This window comes from Pteronotus mesoamericanus, unplaced genomic scaffold, assembly GCF_021234165.1.
Source record: "Pteronotus mesoamericanus isolate MK-2021 breed Mesoamerican mustached bat unplaced genomic scaffold, CSHL_Meso_final contig_169, whole genome shotgun sequence".
NCBI lineage: Eukaryota > Metazoa > Chordata > Mammalia > Chiroptera > Mormoopidae > Pteronotus > Pteronotus mesoamericanus.
In genome coordinates, this window is record NW_026555068.1 from 1,314,637 (window position 1) to 1,337,117 (window position 22,481).

General features: G+C 37.0%; 1 protein-coding gene across 2 annotated transcripts in view; it reads right to left on the reverse strand.

Annotated features, from left to right (window-relative positions):
• Positions 1 to 22,481, reverse strand: part of TUBGCP3 (tubulin gamma complex component 3) — an 88,666-nt gene that overhangs the window by 14,640 nt on the left and 51,545 nt on the right. For both annotated transcript variants that reach the window (XM_054565863.1, XM_054565862.1), the window contains exons 14-19: positions 19,781 to 19,970; positions 17,524 to 17,659; positions 16,575 to 16,643; positions 12,072 to 12,207; positions 3,745 to 3,833; positions 3,481 to 3,612 (exon numbers count right to left, since the gene is read on the reverse strand). In XM_054565863.1, the coding sequence (XP_054421838.1) occupies positions 3,481 to 3,612; positions 3,745 to 3,833; positions 12,072 to 12,207; positions 16,575 to 16,643; positions 17,524 to 17,659; positions 19,781 to 19,970 (752 nt within the window). The remainder of the gene's footprint in view (positions 1 to 3,480; positions 3,613 to 3,744; positions 3,834 to 12,071; positions 12,208 to 16,574; positions 16,644 to 17,523; positions 17,660 to 19,780; positions 19,971 to 22,481) is intronic.

A 22,481-nucleotide genomic window follows, 5' to 3' on the forward strand; every position in this document is an offset into this window, starting at 1 on the left:
TCGGTGAAAGACAAATACCGTATGATCTCACCTATATGTGGAATCTATTAAACAAAATAAACTAACAAACAAAATAAACCACAGGCATGGAAACATGGAGCAGACTGAAAGTGACCAGAGGGGAGGGGGAAGGAGGACAATAGAGGAAAGAAGGGGAAGGGACTCGACAAAGAACATGTATGAATGACCCATGGACATGGACAACAGTGTGGGAATTGACTGTGGTAGCAGGGTCAGGGGTGGGATGGGTGGAGGAGGGCAAATGGGAAAAAACTGAGACAACTGTAATAGAATAAATATGATTTACAATAAGAAAAAAACACATCTAAACAAACTAGGATCTGAAATTGATAAAGGTCCTGTCAGATGTCTGGGTAAACATCACTGTCAATGGTGAAACGATAAAACATCCCTTTAATGTCAGCAATAAGACAAGGAGGCCCATAGGGGCTCCTAGTAACCTAAGCTAAGTCCCTAAGGCAAGAAAAACAGCAGAGGACACAACCTGTGGAAAGACACAAAACTGTCTTCCTTGAATAAAACAGGATCTAAGAGGATCTAGAAAATACTGGAATAAAAAAATGAACAAAAGGTCAAAGTAAAGAATAGCATTCCTATAAACCAACCAAATTCCACAAATATACTAATAATCTAACCAAAGATTTGCAAAGTGTTTTTGGGAGAAAAATGGTATGAACTTTATTGAGAAGCATAAAAGAAACCTACAAAACTTGACAGTCTCCAAGTTCATGGACTGGAAGATACAATAAGGCTTGGACTAACTGCGTTGTTGAAAACAATTTCAGAGACAGTGAAGACATTTGCAATGCCATTCCCAGCCCCATCATCTGAAGGATGGGCTCAGCCTTGCTAAAATATTTCCCTTTGTGAGGTAACAGTAATTGATGGGTTCAAATTTCATTTACTAACAGTTAAGCTAATGTCTGAAGCTTAAGTAAAACAAAACTGAAATTACCTAACGACCTAATTCAAGAGAACTCAGATACTGCAAAATGGACAGTTCATGCTCTTGCTAATGCACTAGTGGGAAACAAGAACAACGCGGACTTGACTTGATTGACAGAAGGACCTGACCAGGCACCGCTGTTCCTCTGGCTAGGCAACTCTGAGATTCACACAGCAAACACTGCTTATTTTAAAAGCTGTCTGTTCTTTTGGAAGGATTGTATTTATTTTTTTAAAAAGGCAAAACAAAAGATGAAGATGGTATAATATTTTGTTTCAATATTGATTTATTTCCTCTAACTTGTTTCTTTATTGTCATGAAATAAAAATTCATTACTTTTGGAGCAATTAATTAATCTGTGAGGTATTTACCGCTGTTTGCTTCAAGCAAAGGATGCAACATGGGCTGCTGTTAACAATCTGTGCATGTAGAATTAACTGCAACAGTGTGTTCCGTGGTGACATCAGTTTGCGCAATTTACGGTGCAACTCTGGATTTTTCTCAACAATGTACAAATAAAAATTTTTAAAAATGGGCACGCACACCTGCCACTGTCACGCCGTGACCTCCAGCTTCAAAATTATGTGTGTGAAACAGCCTTGTTTTTCTTAATAAGTGATGTAATAACAATTTATGTCAATAACACTGTTTAAATCTGTTTTATACAAGGGTAAGCAAAATTAGGTTTACAGTTTTAAGTATGTAAACAGTTTATTCTTGTATTATTATTATTGCATTATTTCTTTATACTATAACTGTAAACCTACTTTTGCCCACCACTATATATTGGGTTCCTTAAAAACCAAAAAATCCTTTAGTAATTGTTTTAAACAAATCATCACATTAAAACTAAAACCATGAACAAGGGACCATTTCAGAAACAATTATTAAGCCTTTAGCACAATGACTTCTTCAATGAAGTTAGACGGGACCAAGTCACATGTAAAAACATTCCATTATCACAAGAAAATAATGTTACAGAAAAAAATATTTTCTTCCTTTCATTCTGTTCATATCAGTGGAAAGGTTTTAGTCATTTAAAAACAGTAACAACTGACATATGCCAAGTACTATGATGAACAGTTTAAGTGAACTACATAATTTAATTCTCACAAATGCCTGCAGCAGAGACAAGAATTGTGCCCTTTTAAGACACTGAGAACACTGGGGTCAAAGCTGTGAAGTGGGACCAAGACCTCAATCCATCTGCCTGCGGAGCCCTTGTGCTGTGTGACTAGGACTCTTGGGACACACATGACAGTGAATGCCTTGAGTCCAAGAATAACATCTTATCTTTTACTACATTGACTCATCTGAGAGGGTACGAGGATGCTCATCTACATCCACTGGAAAATAAATGTGTCAACTGACACAGTTCACAGGAACTGTAACTTCTATGATCTCAGCCTGATAAAGACAAGGTTTAACAATAGTAATAGAGGCTAAAAGGTATGAGATGTGCATTTCTTAAATTACTAATTATGTTCAGAGTATTTTAAATTACTTTTATGCCATTATTTCAATACATTTATAAAAAAACATTCTATACAGGCGCAGCTTTGACCTGAGCAACTCTTTCACACATGATCGATAATTCTTTATCAAAATATCTATTTTCCCAGCCATAGTCAGCTAACCCAGATATACTAAAAATTTAGACAAGATTAAAGCTCTTTCAAGCACAGTTTTCCATGAAGGATCCTTGAGGAGAGTGGAGATTTAGTAGTAAGCAGCCCTCAGCAATCTTGAAATTTCTTTGAAGTTGCACATTTAATGTGAAAATGCACTTAAAATTTTGCCTCCTATTTCACAATATATTTGTTCAAGTGTAAACAAGGTGTTCCTTGTTTCCTAACATTTAAAACCAAAACTCCCAGCAGACTAACCACATGGAACATGCAATTCTTAGAATAGGGGTCTAAGGAAAGGAATGTTAGCACAGAAGTGTGGGGCCCTGGAAATGCTTAGGGTTTATGTAGACAAACAGCCTAATTTCTAACTCATGCAGCCAGATGCTGACTTACTGAAGGCAAAACAGAGAGAACACCATTATCCCCAGATTAAGAAAAAGAGCGTGTAGCTGGGAGGGCCCTGTGTTTTCTCACACCATTCTTCTGGACTTTCAGACAGGTCATTGTTTTGTTTTACACTGCCATGGTTGGTTTATTTTGTTCACATATTACCCCTCCACAAATCATATCCATCACTCATGATTCATTTTTCTCTTGTGAAAAACCACAAGAGGATAGTATTACACCTAGGGAATGAATGGGCATTATTATATTCTTTACTATTTTGACATCCACTTTAGAACACCTTCTTGTTTCAGCACTATTGTTCCAATTCTGTTCAGAAACAGTGAACCTTCAACAAAAAACTATTAATAAAACTGGCTTCATCACTACTAATGTAGGCATCAGGCAATTTCTAAGATTCTCCATTTAATAGGAAGCCAAGGAAAGAAGACTATGATTATTTCTGCCTCTTGCTTCTAAACCACACATCAGCCTCACCCTGGAGTCAGTGTCCAGCAGACACCGGGAAATGATGGTGTCCAAGAACACCTCGTGTGCTGCAATGATGTGGTCCAAATCCTGGGCCTGCTGCACTTTGTTCCAAAGTTCATCCCAAGAACATTCCAGCACCTAGGAACGACAATACAAAACTTAGGGACAAGGCTGTGTTCTTCCTAGTATAGTATCTTTTATAAATAACACCGTACAAAGTCATAAGACATCACTTATTTAAACAAAAATCAATGAATGATTTGAATATACCTCAAAAGTAATGTAATACTGCATTTGATGAATGAAATGGACCATCTCAGATGCCAGAATGTGACAGTGATGCAGCACCCCAGAGAACTCTGCAAGAGTCAAAGAACTGACGTTAGACACCACAGGGAAATACACTTCAATCAACACAACGCTCTCCCCTCCTATGTATCTGCAATGCATCTTTTAAAAAAATCACTAGCTTTAACTCCTGACCCCTTAAAACATGAAATAACCTTTTCATAATAAATTTCTGTGCTGTTCAAACTAAACAAAGACTTAGCTATCTCATCAAGTGGCATTATATTACTTTACAGAATATAAGGACCTAATAAAGAATGGCATGAAACAAAATAATTGTATTTGAAAATTAAATAGAAACATTTTATCTTATAAAACTGCAGTATCTTGAATAAATGTAAGCTCAATTTTATGGCTTCTTTACAATGAGTGTGCCCACTGTGCATGAAACATTTACTATTCCCTAGCTATTTGGAAACAAGAGTGACATTTCCTTAAGGACCTGACTGCGACCTTGTCACCTGAGAGAAACATGAACCTTGCAGGGAGGTGAGCCTGAGCCCACGCTCTACTTCTATTCTTTATGAGATTATAAAACCATCAAAAGGCCTGACGGTCACCACAGAGCAGCCGATGTCTGCTCGCATTTTTAATTTTTTTGTTCAAAGACTCTACCAGAGTATGATGTGACACAACTGTACATCAGGGTGCAATCAGAGATGGGTCCATCAGAGGGAGGACTACAGAGGATTTCAATACGGTTCAGACTTGACAAGAGTCTTGTTACCATTCCAAATGCCTTTAATTCTTTAGCTACCTAGGTCAATCTTGTTACTGCACGTAGTTATTTGAAAAATCATTCTTGTCCCTTCTTAAGAGAGTAATGTTGAAGTAAAATATATAAACAGGTAAGAAAAAAATAACAGTCACGATATATACTTTAAGAAATACTCCTTTCTGCAAGTTAAGCATTAAGTGACCCTGGGGATTTTGCTGGCGTGGCTGAACACACACTCTAGCAAATGAAGACACAGAACGGCCACCTCACAATATCAGCACACACTCCAAATACACCTGATGTCTTCCACACCAGCAGGAATCTGGAATCTATGAATATGGTAAACATTCTTCTAAAGAACAGATGATAAGCTTCATATTTCATTTGTAAGCTTAAAATGAAGAATGTACTTTTTTTCTACTAAAACTACCAAATAGGGCTGAGATTTCTAATCTAATACTCTTAGCTTATTTAACCAAAATTACTTTTCCATGTAAAAGAGCATAATACATGCTGTTTTAAGCAATAGTCATCCATATTATGGTTTAAGTAAGCTTCTCAGGGAAGTAACTACCATTCACTACCATTTCTACAGTACCTACCATTTCTGTTTTGGGTTTTAACCCAGAACTAGACCTTCCCCCTTGAAGCCAGGCAATCTTGCCCTAGAGCACTGCCTGTGTATATTTAAAACATTTAACACATGTGCAGGCGTGCACACCATGTACTGGTCCTCAAGATTTTTCTAGGGTGTGATTTGATTTCCTTGTAGTGTGACACACAAAGTTATATAAAATAGTTTAGCTATCATCTGTGGAAGGGTTTTTTTTTAATGTTCTTAATTTTATCACAGAATTCTTTCTGGTAGACTTTTTCATAGGGAATTAAATTGAGAATGTCTTGATACACCACACATAATGACACTCCGGTCTCACTGTGATATTCAGTGTCTCTGAATCTATCCCCTAGTGCACTCCGAAGATTTCCTAAAATGCACTGCTTTGCACATATTCACAGTGAGCGCCGTCAACTTATTCTTCAGCCTTGTGAACTATGCAGTTTACACTTACCCATCTTGCCATTTTTCTACCAGAGAAAGTTTACCACCACTGACAAAATGTAGATCTCTTCATATACTCCTGAAAAATGACTTATGAAAATGTTTACTAGACTACTCTCAGTACTATCTCTAGAGGGACCCGATATTTACTTCAGAAGCATAAAAATTTTTTCGTGGCCACTTTCCACCTAGTTCCAAGTCAATTTTCTATGCATAATGAAAGGAGCTCAATTCCATGAAAACTCGACTTTTTATGGTTCCGTTCAGTCTATACTTCTTGGGGTTTCCTCTAACGTTTTTCCACTGGAGTCATATCGACAATCAAACCGGCAGTACTTAGATATCTAACACATTGGTTCCTAGTAGCAGGTTTTACTAACAATTTTTTCCATTTCATTTTTGAACTCCTTTGTAAACCAGAACTTTTTTACTGGCATTAAGACAGTTTGATAAATAGACATGTAGTGATTAATTCATTGTTTTATAATCTCCGATTTACTTGAGTATACAGTTTCCCCCCCACTGATTAATCCTCTAGAGTCTGTAACATCACCTACATTTAGAAATGAAAACGCAAATGACCACAAAACAAAAACATTTAAAAAAAAATCATCATGTCATGTGGATGTCAACCTAAAATTCATGGCATCCAACCTCAGCTTACCCTCCATGCTGCCGAGAAATCCCTTATTTTCCCTCATTTATTCTAACACAGCTGTTTCAGCTCTTGCTATCTTGGACTCTCTGATCCACCACCTTCTCCCCACCCTCTCTCATAGGTCACGAGGAAAAGAAGCGTCTGTGGGAGCCCCCCCACCCAACCCTGGCCACCACGCCCACACACTCACTCTCAACAGCAGCACAGCTTTAAAGCTAATCCCAGCTCCACCTCTGTGCTCCAAGGTCCTCTTCTCTTCTTCCTTTCCTTCTAGCATCCATCCACCGCTCCTTCCTTTTTCCCATCAGCATTTAAAACTACGCTTTACACCAAACTCTGCGCCAAGAGCTTTTCTGTGCATGAATGACTACCGCCCACTGCCTTCCCCTCCTCACCTCACCGCCCTCCCACTGCAGAGTGGGCGCTACTGGTCAGACCTAGCCCAAGTCATCCTCAAATGGAAGAACAGTTTTCAGCCTTAGCTGGTTTCTTGCAGCTATGGCCATATTTCATCTTCCCTCCTCCTTGAAATCCTTCCCTCCTGTTTCAGAGAAACTACTATTCTCATCCTGCGGATCCAGTTTTCTCAGTGATGTCAGAAGAGTTTTTGGAAAACACAAATCCAAGCATGTCAGCCTTGGTGTAAACCCTCTGATGGCTCCCACTGCCATTAAAGTCAAACTAACAGCCTTCAAGTTCTCTGCTTCGCTCCCCTGCCCGTCCCCCGCACCACCGTTCTGAAAACACTGTTCTGCCAGATCACTGACCTACTCCCCACTCCCACACTCAGCCCTTCACTAACGCACTCCTTTCTAGATGCCAACTTCAGTGTCATCACCTCTGGGAAGGCTTTTTTATGCCACCCCGATCTATCAGGTGTCTGCTTTTTGTATTCCCGTAGCACCTGGTCTTTTCCATGTCAAACAACGTATCACAGTGTATTGTAAGTTCTTGTTTCAATGTACATCTCTCTCTAATAGGCAATAAACTTCTTGACCATGGGGACCTTGTCATATCTGTCACTGGATACCAAGAAAAAGCAGCACAAAGTAGGCCCTCAATAGTTATCTACTGAATGAGTGATTTAGATCCTCAAAATTGAAGCAGATAGTCTGTATTTATCTATGTACTGACTATTTAAAGTCACATCCTTTTCAAAAAATGGAGACTATACTTGAACAACAATAAAAAAATAAATAAAAATTTCTTCCCTATCAAAAAAAAAGTTTCCATCGCCAAAGCAAATTTAACAATGTTAAAATGCGTTCTTTTCTTTTATAGTCTTATAGTACTACTAAATAATGTGTTTTCTGTCTTGAAAAATCATCTTTTTTTGTGTCTAAAATGAGCCCAGTATCTTAATGGCATTTTCCCAAAATAGAGCTTCCAAGAATGAAGAGACCTATGGCTGCTGCCATGAGGACAACTTGCTGAAAAGAAATCTGATTAAAAAAAAAAAAACCCACATAATAAAAGTCTGAAATCCCTGTAATACTACAATTCTTTCTCTCCCCCACGTGAGAAATTAGTCAAAGACTATATGCTGTATTTCGGAATTTCTCACTGACTATGAACCCAATTCATAAGTAGATTAAATTCACAAGGTATAATGTGATCCTTTAATTCCTAAAAAATACAACTTACACCTGAAACACCTCTTGAATCTCTTTACCCAGTATCTTGAAAATACACTTAAGACAAAGATAAAATATAAGTATTTGTGTTTATGTAGTTGACCCACAAATAACTATGTAACTCTAAGAATCCAAAAAGCAAAGCAACATTTGCACTGAGGTCCAATAAATACACAAATAAAGCACATCTCCCACTAGGCTAATTTAACAGTAGACAATTTTATATACAACACAAAAATTAACCATTCTTTCCTTTAGTTTAAGAGCTAAGTATTAGTTCTTTTGTAGTTCTTTACTGCCCTCTAAAGGTTATTGGAAGAACTTCAACTTTGATTTAAAAACACAGGACTTGACCATGTGGTTTAGGCATCTTCAGTCAGGAGCATCTGCTTGTATGGAGATGTACCATAAACAGCACTGAGTGTTGTTAGAAATTATAAAAGTTTCTTGTTTTAAAATACCCTAACACATTTTTTCACAATTTCATAGTCACTTCTATCAACCTATATTTATAACTAATGCTACCATATTTAAAACTGACTTCATCAAATTGCCCATCGGATTTATTTCTCAAGGCTAAGGATTCCAAGGACATTGGCATAAACTGGGATTTTCCACATGCCCTGTGTTCGGTATCTCTACTATGGTGCAGGTCCTCCTGCAGACATCACCTGGTGTCCGGCATCACCAGGCAAGTAGCAACAGCTGTACACATGGCGCTCTCCTGAGGCAGTGCTGGCCTACGTACTTTACACAGATTTAATTCTAATTACCCTAGGAGGTGAGTACGATCATCATCACCCCATTCCCCAAATGTGGAAAGTGAGGCAGAAGATTAGAAAATCAGCTTGAGGTCACAACCTGATGCTGTGGGGACTGACCCAGGAATGCAGGTGGGGATCTGTACAGACAAACTAAACCCCAGTCTTCAAAGTCCGGCAAGGAGAACATCTTACAAATGTATCAATATTCAGGGCTACTTACTACTCATCTGTACGTACAAAAGTGAGAGAGACAAAAGGAAACTTTTAAAGAAAAAAATATCTGTTCATCTTTAAGCTATTTCACTCAATCTGGAACAGTGTTAGTTGGAAGATGCACCATTATTAACCACCAAGAATGAAAAATAGCTGTCAATTAAACTAGCAAAATGCCGTTACAATCCCATAGCAACATGTCATTTACAAGGGTGCTGACCACCTCTCTCACCCCCACCATGTTCAATTTTATTTCTAACAAGAACCAAAAAGGAGATTATTTTAATACCACTCTTTGGGGAGGGAGTCCTCCGTTCACTCTCTCCCCGCCATATACAAAGGTTGAGAAAGAATACAAACCCACTTACTTATGTCTGTCTACTTCATTTTGTTAAATGTTACTTGAAATACAAGTTCAGTTTCCATTAATAGGGAGACTTTTTAGAGTAACAGAATCTAACAGAAAAAAAAAACCTATACCACTGGAAAGGATCTTTAAACCATTTTAGTAGCAACAATTATTTTTTTCCAACTGAATGGCAAATATATAAAAAATGGGTATAAACATCTTGGTAGACCATTATCAACACTTTGTCCTAAGCACATCATATTCAAGGGTAACTACACCAACTAGTTCACTTTTATGAATATTACCAAATGGTTCCTAGGGCAATAATTATAGATACTGTACATATTACTAAATCCTCTACACACACTGTGCATATACAGAACTCCATAGGTTGTTTACAGAAGCATTTTATACAATTTTTTTTAATATTTTTGCCTCAGATTGATAGTTGGTGGGACATTTCTAAATTTGCCATATTAACAAGACTAACTACCCGGTTGATTTCTGTGTATTAACTTGCCTGGCCACTAACAACTTTAAAACACTTCCTTATATACTAAAGGTAAGAACATTATACCCCAAAAGAAACAAGGACAAAAAAACATCATTTTCCTGAAGAAAGAAGAAGAGGAGGGAACAGGAGAGGAGGAGGGGGAGGAGAAGGAAGAAGAAAAATAAGGATGAGGAGGAGGTGTTTAAACTGATCAATAATTTTAAAAGCATTTAAAAAATTGAAATGAACTTCCATTTTCACCTATCAAACTGGCAATTTGTTTGAATGTAATAGCAATGCAGACAACTTTCAAGCGGTGAGAGCTGTACTGATTAGGATGTCAAATAAACTGGTACAACTTTCCTGAAAGTAAATGGTATGTCCCATCGGAGTTAAAATATAAACACCAGGTATTAGCAAATATAAAGGAAAATTAAAATTCATACCTCTTAACCCAGCAATTCCATTTCCAATTTATCTATTCTAAAGAAATATTCAGAGACAGCTATGGCATTATTTATATTAGTGGAAAAAGAGTTAAAAAAAATAAAAAGGAACTACACATTCAACCAAAAAGAAAAACTAAAATATGTACATGTGAGAAAATATACTATTAAAAATATTTTAGAAGTTTTAATGACAGGGAAAAAGACTTAGTGAGGGAAGTTGAAACCAAAGTCCATATAATAGAATCAAGTAAAATTCAAGTTATTAATTTCATAAAAGATATATATTTTTCCCATACACAGAAAATTAATCAAACAAATATATTAGTTATTTTTAGGTAGCTCATTGCTGACTATTCAATAGAAGAGAAAAGCAAATTCATATAGACATTGCTAAGTTGATATTCAAATCAGAAAAATGTATCACAACCAGCTAATATTTAAAATTGTTACAGAGCTCAAATTTCCCAGGGCTAAACATAATACTGATGCTTACTTTGAAAGGAGAAGAGTGATACAATGACAAAGTATTTGCATCACACTGAATTGATCTAAATCAGACAATACGAAAGATGCCGGCACACAGAGAAGTGACAGCTGAGAACCGCTCTACTCAACAATATTAAAAAAAAATGCAGAGAAGGAGAATTGCAGGCAAACAGAATAACCTGCAAGTGCACACTCAGTGAAGTAAGTGAGTAATCCTGTGACACACCAGGAGAGAAAGCATGAGAAAATGGGGAACGGTTAACAGATGCAGAGCTGGGAGACAGTGTGAGTTTCTCTCCACAACTAACTCCTTCTCCTGTCTCCTTCCAGAGGCACCCACGTGCTAGTCAACCCACACTTACTAGAAAGTGGATGTTGAAGGCAGTATTAACTGTTCACAACCATTACAGTATTTAAAAGAAAATGTCCCCCTCACTTCCACCTCAGCTATTTTTCAGAGGATCCCTATGATTAATTTTCTATAAAATGAGTCCAAAGCAAGCTGGCCAAAAGCATGAGTATCATGATCTATTGGAAGAGACCTGCTGGGAACAGAGAAAACAGGGACAGTAAGTAAACACTGCCAATTCTGTATGTCATCACACAGACAACTACCCCCTAAGGCGCCCAGCCTTCTGGGGTACCACTTTTCTGGGACTTTGGGAGCTGCTCAAGGACCAGCCTTGACCTAGGAAGCAAGCAGAGATCACGTACACCTTTCTTCAAACAACTGCTCCTTTTTAAATAATTACTTTCACCAATTAAATGATTAAAGTATAATAGTTCTTCTTTAGAGACATACTTGTTGAAATATTTCCTTAGTGGTTTTAAGCAAATTCAAATTCAGTATACCAGTAAAGATTTCAAAATTTTTCATAATTGAAATCACTCAATATTTATAACATTAAAATAAACTTTGAGGACCTGACATGAGAATTTTTACTATAGCTTTTAAATTGTAAAATAATATTATAAAATATTTCTATCTCCTGGTTCATGAACCAAAACAAAACAGTAAAGTGATTCATACTGACAGTAAAACAAAACAGTATGACTTTAATTAAAACACTAAGTGAATGTAAATGGCCATTTATTTTATTAAAGTTTTGTTTCCTTAAAAGTAATTTTTTTAAAAAACTGAAGTACACCTATGAACACCATAGTGGAAAACAAATGTGATTTTAAAATAAACTTTATGGTCTAAAAAAATCAAATGTGACTCAATCTTTTTTTCTGATTTGCACTGAAGCCAAGATAAGTAGTATTAAAAATGAACCTTATCACAAAAGCCGAATCCAAAAGCACAAACTGAATCACTTTTCAGTACAATTACTTTTAAGTGCACTTTCGTTTTTGCTAAGCTGCTGGGAAGCACACACCGGCTGGGCACGCGGTCACCCTGCCTGCCTTCTGAGGGGTGTTTACCTGGCATGTTTCTCAGGAGCTTCGCGTTGCACATATGTCCCTTTCGTATGTCAGTAAGGATATATTCCATACGCTTGGCCCTCCAAAGGAAGTTAAATACTCTTAAGTAGTGGCTCATACATTCTCGAGTAAACACCTACAAAAAACAGAAGACAATCCGTGACAAAAGGATTCTCCCAGTACAGGTCTCAGTAATTTTTTCTTTTTTTTAACAAAAAAGCCAGAGAATACACAATCAATTCCAACAGATTCTAAGTTGTATACAAGCAACTAATATGGTGCATTTTAGGAAAGTATTATTATGTAACAACTATAATGACGTTTTAATGCGCAAAGCCGCATGCCAAATAAATCCACAATCATAGAAGGGAGATATTTTTATGCCAATTTTACAAATAGGGAGACAGAAGCCTAAGTAAGGTCACATAGCTAGTAAATGGTGTACTGGGATTTTTAAACCTAGCTTAATACTGGTCTAAGAGGTGGAATCTTAGCAACAAGCCCAAACATATAGCAGTGTTTTCTACCCCAGCTCACCTGAAGGATATGTGGGCCAGTGAATCTCAGGGAAGGCAGGCCTAGGAGAATCTAGTTTGGAAACAGGCCTCTCGGTTATTTTAACACTTGAACTTACTGCTTTTTGAGGACAATTTCACTGCAAATAGACAGCAGTTTCTCAACCAGGGAGGGTGAGCTCTGTGGGAGGAATCAGGCGTGGCCTGCTTTCTATGCTTAACTCCCTCCTGTAGTGCCCAGATTTAGCAAATAAAAACACAGGAAATCCAGTTAAATTCGAATGTTAGATAAATCATAAATAATTTTCTAGTGTATGTCCCACGCATAAAGGGAACAGGGTTTTCTGCAGATTTTAGCGAAACACTTTCCTGACACGAATGTGTGTGCAGTACAGACACGAGCACGTTTTCATCCCTTTCTAATGCCTGAAGCACATTTAAAATGACCTCGTTTACAGAGAATCCATGTACATGTGTTATTGAAAACAGCCGGTCCAAGCAGGGCCTGAGCACTCAGCAGCAGGTCTAGGCTCTGCTCCTGCAGAGTTTGCTTCTCACTCTTGAGTGCAGCTTTGTTTGCTCACGCCCTCAGGCCTGGACTCACACCAAGGTCCTAGCCTGTCCATCATTCTCCTCCGCCCACCTCCCACCTGTCCCTCAGGACAGAGGCCCCACCTCTCCCTGGTCTCACCACTTCAAACACTTAAATGTTTAACTGCTTGACCTTTACATTTCAGCATTTAATTGTAGAATATTTTACCTTGTCATATATTCTTAGAACTTTTCACCTGTTACAAGGACTATCTGTTTATTCTGTATGACCTTTTTGTGCCAGTTTTGGGTAGATGCTCAATCCTGATGATGCTGTCTGAAAAGGGGTGCTTAGGAGCTGCTTTGAAGGAACTCAAACACCAACCACAAATGTTTTGGAGATTATCTATTTTGCTGAGCTGATTACACTACTAACATTCTAGCAACTATTTACATGAAGTGACCAAGTTAAATAATTTTACTAATAAATTAAAGGATTCCTTGCTATACAGTATCTTAAAGGACTCCTTTAAGTACCAAGCTCCTGGAATACAGTTAACATGACCTGATTTACAAAAATTCAGTTTAATAATAATTCTCTAGAAATATTAACTGTTTAAGAAGAAACACTCCTGTTCCACTGCATTTATATAGAGGAAAACGTCCTCCAGCATCTTAGTTTTGTGATTTACATGTTCTTTCCGTTCATTGCCTAGTGTAGAATAAAGTTCAGATAAAATTAAGCAAGTAAGCTTCTGACACTTGTCTAACACCTCTAACACCGGGAGATCAATGACAGAAATAAATGGATTTTATCCTGCCCATTGTCAGAAGATTAAAAATAATCTTTCCACATCTTTCTTCACAGAGTTAATAAAAAGCTAAAATTACATATGTTATATAAGATATAATTATATAACTAATAAGATATGTACCTATTATAACTAAATTCTGTACAAAATGACAATCTCAATTAATGAGAACAGAAAGGGAATAGATAATACGTAAATTAAATTTAACAGGGAAAAAGGAGAAAATCCATTTTCTCCCAAAATTTGACTCTAAAAGTATACTTTTAAATGCAATAGTCCTGTTTTTTTTTCTTTTTTTAACTTCTGTATAAAATTGCATAAAATTTAACCTCTGATAGTTAAAAATTACTTCAGTTTCTAATATTAGCCTGAACACCTGCAGTTGCACAATAATATGGCTATAGGAAAAGTCATTTAGCTGAATATATACCAACTCATGACATAAACTAACCCTAAGACTGGAATGGCAAAGACTAGATGTGAAAGAGATCATTTCCCACATGATGTCTCTGGCAGATCTTGCTGATCAATTATGAGATCCCTTTCTCCTTCCCAATTCAGTCCACCAGTTTGTACCACCAACCCACTGGAGTCAGCACCTATTGGCCATAAATTTGTTTTTAAAACAAATGTATAATACAAACTTCCTTTGACTCTTTCTACTAGAGTTTTCAAAAATCTGAAATTTTTAAAATATGATACTGCATGATCAATCATTTATACACAAGGTATGTAATATAGTAACTTTGATACTCCCTAGTAAGAGCTGTAATATTATGAAATAATATGGTATTAATATTAAGACCATTTTCAGTTCATGGATCACTCAAGGCACGAACATTTTGTGAAGTAATCTATACAACTGATTTTACTATGGTGTCTTTTACACTATAAAAAAATAATGTATACAATATTAACAAATTAGGTAATATGAAAACCTCTAATTTAATAATTTGTTAAAATATCCTGTTTTGTATATTAAAATTATTTAAAACTGTTTAGGATATATGTCAAAAGTGAAAAAACTAACATTTCATTCCTTGGCCTGCCCAATCCTTAGATGTCTCACTAAAAAAATAAGTATGTTTAAAATGTGGAGTTTGAGATTTATGATCGGTTGCAAAAATCCGTTTAACTACTGATTTATAGTTTTGGTCAGGGTATTTATCTTTTAAATATTTTAATAGCCTATTGTTTACTCTGAAAAGACAAGTTTGAATTCTTAAACTATGAAGATAAATTTTCAAAATGTCCAAATTTGCATCTGTTAGGTAAAGTTATCACTTTTGAAGTATGTCTTGCTAAACTATAAAAATTATTGTTATGAGGTTGATATTTAAATAGAATTCAATTATGTATCTTTTTTAAGAAATAAAACTTAGGAAAAAACAAAAAAAGAAGGTGAAAAAACTAATTTGAATTTGACCAAAAATTAAATTTGAGAGCAGTCATTAACGTATTTAAAATATGATAGATTTGATCTGGCAAAGTTTAAACGTTGGCAGCTCATTTGTAAAAAGAACTGCACCAGTAGCTACCTTTTCACAGTAGACACAACACAGGCATCTGTCAATGACAAATTTGTCAGCTTGAAAGTGAAAAGAGGGAGAATTTGGCTTTGATGAAAGTATTCTAGAAGGAGATTGACTTATACCTTGAGAGGCAGGAACAGCCATGGAGTCAAAACTCTGCAAGAACTGCTAAGGAGAAATTTTAAACCCAAATTACATTACTTCTTAACAGAATATTTTTTTCAATAATTAAAAAAAATGAATGTCCTTTCTCAATATTACAGATATAAAAATGACTGAAATAAGTTCAAAGAGGTATCTTGATAAAGAAGAATTTTATGCAAATCTTGCCCTGGCTGGTGTGGCTCAGTGGATTGAGTGCTGGCCTCTAAACCAAAGGGTCGCTGGTTCAAGTCCCAGTCAGTGCCTGGATTGTAGGCCAGTTCCCCAGTAGGGGGATGACGAGAGGCAACCACACATTGATGTTTCTCTCCCTCTCTTTCTCCCTCTTACCCTCTCTCTAAAAATAAATAAATAAAATCTTTTTAAAAAAAGAAGAATTTATGCAAGTCTGAAAAAAGAAAAAATTAAGAAGGGGCATTTTAATTGCAGGTGCAAAAAAGACAACTCTACTGGTCAATCTTTTATGATCTGGTAACTGTTAAAAGAAAGAGTACTTTCTTTTACGCATGTTAAAAGCGCTATAAACAATCATACAGCTAATTTCTCATCAGTTGAAATGAATACAAAACATCAAATTTTATCTAAGTAAAAAACACACAACTCCCCTAAAATACATTTATAGTTTCTTTAAAATTATCCTCAGTTAGTTGGTACAGTCTAGGAATAATGAACAAAATGAATAGTCCATTTATTAAATACTTGCTGAAACCTGTGATAAAACAAATGTTGAGAATTTTTAAAATATCAGTAATACAGGATTTCACCACTCCTAAATGATTATTTAAAATACACACAATTTTGTCTTAAGTATTCATTCACTGGGTATATCACAGATGTCACGTGATCTCTTTAATTAGAAGTTCTTGTAGAAGAAAGTCAATTCTAAAACAACAAAATGCTGAACAATCTAAATAGCTGTGACTATCATAACAACACCCGGAATGATCTTACAGTTGCAATGGGTCCGTCAACATGGTAATCCAGGCTGAAGACATCCCAGCCAGTGTCACCTGGAGACACCTAGGAGCAAAAACAAACAACTGCGGGACTTTCCACCACCAGAGTTAAGCTTAATGCTGAAGAACTTGTCAAATCCTCAAAGAAAAGGCAATAAAACAAAGCCCAATTTTTAAAAACTGCTCAATAGTTTTGAGTGTTAGCTACATGAGAACAGAGAACTGCATCTTTCCATCACCTCCTGGATCCTCAGCACTGAGCATGTGAGACAGGCACACAGCAGGTATGCTACAAATAGTCTGGAAAGAATGAAATCTTTCTAAATGAATATTATAAAATGTGTTGAAAATTCATCCCCATTTCTTTAAAACAAAACCCCACTGCCTTCTATGTTCAAAATCCTTAAAAATCAGCATTAAAAAACAAAAAACAAAAAACCTCAACAGGTTCTGCTAATGGTCCTTCATCACAACTAAGCAAATGATGTCTGAGGTTTATGATACTCATTCCCCTAAGAAATGTCTATCAAACTGAAACTAAAAAATCTATTTTAATAAATACTATTATTATTATTATATACATCTCTGTGCCTCCTATCAATGTTGCCATTAACAGGACCTACAATTAACTAGGCATCAATGATGGGCCACCAGCACTGTAACAAGTGTTGCATGCTCTCTGCCGTACAGCCGTGTGAGGGACCCCCTTCATAAGGTGAGAACTGAGACCTAGTGTGGTATAGATGTGCAGTGGCTCGTCAAAGATGACATCATAAGGTGACGGAGCAGGATTCAAACTCAGGCTGTCTAATCTTTCAGTAATAACTCTTACCCACTAGACTGGATGTGCCTTAAACAACATGGGAACCATTACGGGGAATGTGTGGGTCTCAGCAAGAGGTCACTACTCCGTGTAGATTGCACAGAACCCACACTTGCAGTACCTCCAGCAGCCTCACATCCAGTCTTTTGAGAATCTCAGGACTGTCAAACTGGGCGTTGGTGGCTCGGACAGCAGTTTCGAGAATGCCAGTCAAGTTGTGCTGATACAAAGTCGTAGCTGGACGGGCAAGTTCTGGTCTTAACAGATTTTTTAAAAAGAAAAAGAAAATGTTACTTGAATTCTTAATGAGCTGTGTAGAAACTTAAAATTATAAAAAGAGTTCAAATTATAAAAACTAAAGACAAATGGAACCAATATAACATGGTAACAAAACATTCACAGAATGAACTATAAATAGGATTCACCAAGTATTTGGGGAAGTAAAGCATCTTCTTAAAAATCTCAAAAAATAAATTAATTTTAATACAGCTTAAATTGCAAATATTTACATGTGTCATACACGTTAACAAATAAAGTTTTCCAACTTAAGAGCAGCCTACAGTAATTTCCTATATATCCAATGGGAACAGGGGTCTTTATTAAATTGAAACAATCAGATGGATGGATGTCATGATTCTAAAGGCTAAAAACCACCGCATTATCAGTAAACATTCCTGAAGGGGCACTAGTATCTGGGTTTCTAAATATGAAGCCAACATTTCTGTGACCAAGAGCTGATCAAGCTAAGAACACAGCCAATCACCCGCAGGTATGCATGTAAAGTCTGTCAACTGCAGGCCTTCAGGGCAGCAAAACATCAGGCAAACACAGGCGAAAAGGGGCTTAAGCTTCATTCAAATAAATCTGAGGCAATGTGAGACACTGATGACATTCCACTTAAAGACTGGAGACTTAAAACATGCCTTTGGGAAAAAATACATTTTTCACTTAATACCAAATCTGAGATGCTCTACATATTGAAACCTATCACAAGGTTTTAATATGTTAAGCCAGCTAACTGATCTGATCTGTAATGTTGCCATGGTCCTCTAAATTTTGCTTTAACTTTAAACTGTAAGAAACGCCTTGCTAATCTCTACCTGGTCAACCTGCACACCTATCGGTCTGCTCATCCCACATGCTCACATGTAATCCCATTTTAGCCCTCTGGCACGTAAAGAACATTTCTCCTTTAAAAATTCATCGTCACTCACACTTCCAACAGGCATTGACCTCATGACCAGTATTTAACTAACTAGCAAACCCCTTCCCTACATAGAGTGCAGACATGCTACTTCAGCAAGTATAATCAATCACAAAGCATTTGTGTTTAGCAGATAATCAACATTTCATGAGCTAATTAATCAAAGAGCATTACCCATGAGTATGTAGGTCAGTTATTGTCATATATGCCCCAGAAACTTTTTCATACTGGAGACTGATTTCTAGTTAGAGGTGGAGCTAAAGGAGCTTGTGACCGAAATAGGGGTTCTCACAGCGTAGTCCTCCCACCAGCAGCACCGCCTTCAGCTGGGCCCTTGTTAGAAATGCACATTCTTGGACTCTACCCCCGATCTACAGAATCAGACGCTATGGGTGGGTTCACTGATCTACTTCAACAAGCTCGCTAAGAGATTCTGATGCATTGAAGTCCAAGGACCAGAGGTCCAAAATACTCACTTGATTAGCACAGATATGATTGAAAGGTAATGTACCATTTTCAAGTGTCCTAAAAAGATCACTAGAAAAAGAATTTTCATTCTTATACACCTGAGTGACAATCACTAGTCCCACGCGTGGCCCACGCTCAGCACGCTCACTCTCACCAGTGCTGCCTGGGAGCCCCACACTGTATCCGGATGGTCTAACTGTCTACTCTAGAGCCAGGAGCATGACTGGCTCTGGTACACAGCTATCTGCATCTCTATGGATGAAGGGAAAGGACACGCATTTAATTAATGTCATGGAACAAAATAAAAAGAGTAGTAATTATTGTTTTTTTAGTTATTTTTAAAACAAGAAGCAATGTAAACTAAAAAGTTCAGTTTTAAAACACATTTTGTTTTTAGGACTACTTTCAAAGTAAAGCTAAGCAAGCTGTGACGGTGCTGTGTGTTCCTCTCACACTAGACTGCTGGTGCTACAGTGTTCATAAAGTGCACAGCTTCTCCTGAGAGCAAAGCACAGAGCAAGGAAAATTAGAGACTTTAACATGACAAATATGACAATTTTCTTTTCCGATTTTATCTTACAGATACGTTGTGAAAGAATTCAACAATTTTCATCTAATACTATTTATTCTTTAAACAAAAAGTGTAAAACTCTCTATCATGTTGAAATCTACCATATATTTATAAAAATCCAAATAGTTTTCATACTTGAGCAAATCCATTAAGTGCCTTATGAAGTCTCCTTGACCGAGAAGCAAGTACCGCCTCATGGCCTGCATGTGGTCCAGCAAGCTATACTTTTTATTGAGAACGTCCAATAGATATTTGCTGGTCTCAAAATAAGCTGCATCAATTTTCCCCTGAAAGGCATTTTCCAAATCTGTGAATAAATCTGCAGCTGTAGAGAACAAAAGAAAAAAAGTACACAAACATACATAATTTGTATTTTAACAAAGGAAAAACTGAAGGCACACATGTATTGTACAAAAGTCACTGCCAATGCCTGAAAATGGCATTAGTGGCAGCCCAAACAGGTCATATGCATGGTCAAGACACCACACCAGACTCCAGAGCCCACAAAAATGAAAATGATGATGTCTGGCTGGATTTAAAGCAGATATCTGCATTGTGACCTACGGGAGAAACCCCTAACAGCACTATCCATCACTTCACAGATTTCAAGTTCAAATTACTTTCTACAATGTAACTAACTCAACTCTCACCAAAATACTTGGTCAAAAATGCAAAGAATAGAGTGGGTCAGTGTTGAATTACCTGCGCATACCTATAAGACATTTTCAAAATTAGTTTCAAGAAGAAACCAAAATAGCATAGGTAATGAGCTTTGTGAATGAATTGTGAAACTCAGGGTAAAGGTTAGATACTGTTGTCATGCAGTTGCATCGGAGCATCAGAGAGTAAGCTCTAGGGAAAGATTTGAAGATTTTCCGGGGGACATGTAATAAGAGCAGATTGCCATCAACAAAGAAACCTGACTAACATTGAAAAAAAGGAAAACAAAAAAAGTATTTCCATAGCTTAATACTGAAAAAAAAAAAAAAAAAGCATGTAAAAGTTAATAGAGCTTTTAAATACTAATTTACATCACAAAACCGTTTATATCTAAATATCTGATTTTATTTAAAAACCATAACACTTGCACTAGCCATGTTGAGAAACTAAGATTCAAAAAAGGTAGAACACATGTTCAGGGTTAAGCAAGAAGAGGCAAAGTCTTTACAGTCCAGTTTAAGTCTTCACTACCTCAGTTACCAATATGAAAATAACAGAAGACTTTAGAATTGTTTCTTGTTTGTTCTTTAGAATAACAGGCCCATTAAGAAAAACCTATTTTAGGCCCTGGCTGGTGTGGCTCAGTGGATTGAGTGCTGGCCTGCAAAGCAAAGGGCCACCGCACAGGATCAATTCCCAGTCAGGGCCCATGTCTGGGTTGCGGGCAAGTCCCCAGTAGGGGGCATGCAAGAGGCAACCACACACTGATGTTTCTCTTATTTCCTCCCTCCCTTCCCCTCTCTATAAAAAAAAATACGGAAAATCTTTAATAAAAAAGAAAATTAAACAAAAAAAGAAAAACCTATTTTAGTATTGCCACTTTCAATTACACATTAATACGGGAAAACCAGGGTGTTCACAAGTGAGTAAAATGTGGCCTACATTCTACAGAAGGGGAAGTCTGATGATGCAACAACAAGAGGACACTACTCAGTGAGCTGTGCCTATTTTAGTTGGGAGTGAGGGTGTATATTTCTGTTCATTTATGTAGTTTTAAAAATGTAAATATCTTCTCCCAGAGATGTTTTTACTGTATCACTGTTTGAGTCATTAAGGATTTTCATTCTAAAGAACAGGTTTAAAATTAACCAATTTGAGCCCACAGTGGCCTATCAGAAGACATACGATCCAGAGCTCCTCTGTACATTCTTGTTCCTTAACAATTTAGGCATTTCTCATGTTCCTATTTGTCAAAGTTTACTCCTTATTCTTTAGTTGCACTTTTACATCTTCAAAATTTTTCACATGTAAGAAACATAAATTTGACTTCTTCCATTGTTGTTTTTTGTTATTAGCAGCCCTTCAGGATTTACATCTTTTATCTTCCCAACCATATTATAAAGCTTAAGAGCAAAAAAACAAACACAAAAAGAAACCAGCTTGTTCTGCAGACTGTAGCAGTGGAGAGGACCACAGGCACAGCAGCAGTCGCTGTAACTGACAAACAGTAGTGGCAGTAATTTAACAGAAGCAGCCATCTCTGTAGAGGATGCTGCATGCCAGGCACTGATTAGCTGCTTTATAATGTTGTTTCCCCACAACAGCACAATCCCTGCCTGTAGGTCTCCACAGCGAGCATGGGCACACATTTCTCAGGTCGGTCATCTTCTCTAGCCACTAAGGAAAAGTCAAAATCTATCAATACAACTCTCCTCCTGGCTCTTCTTGCTTTTCCTTCCTCTTAATCGTAAGTATTTTTCAAAAATCTGTACTGGAATCATCTCTCTCTCCTGTTCTAGGAACTAACCTAGGGTCTATGGATCCCTGAAATGTGTATACAAAGTTGTGTGTGTTAAATGTCCTTGGAGCCCTGGCAAGGTGGCTCCACTGGTTGGAGCATTGTCCTGTACACCAAAAGGTTGTGGGTTCAATTTCCAGTCAGGGCGTGTATGGGAGGCAACTGATCAGTGTTTTTCGCATTGCTGTTTTTCTCTCTCTCAATAAAAACATATCCTCCAATGAGGATTAAAAAATAATAATAATTTTTTAAAAAAAATAAATGCCCTTGGGGACGCAGGCTGGAGGGGTGAAAGGGAAAGGTGTCTGACAGCTGAAGCTATCGCTGGGCCATGGAGCCCTCTCCTTAGCCCTGAAAACCACTGTGGTAATTACAGGT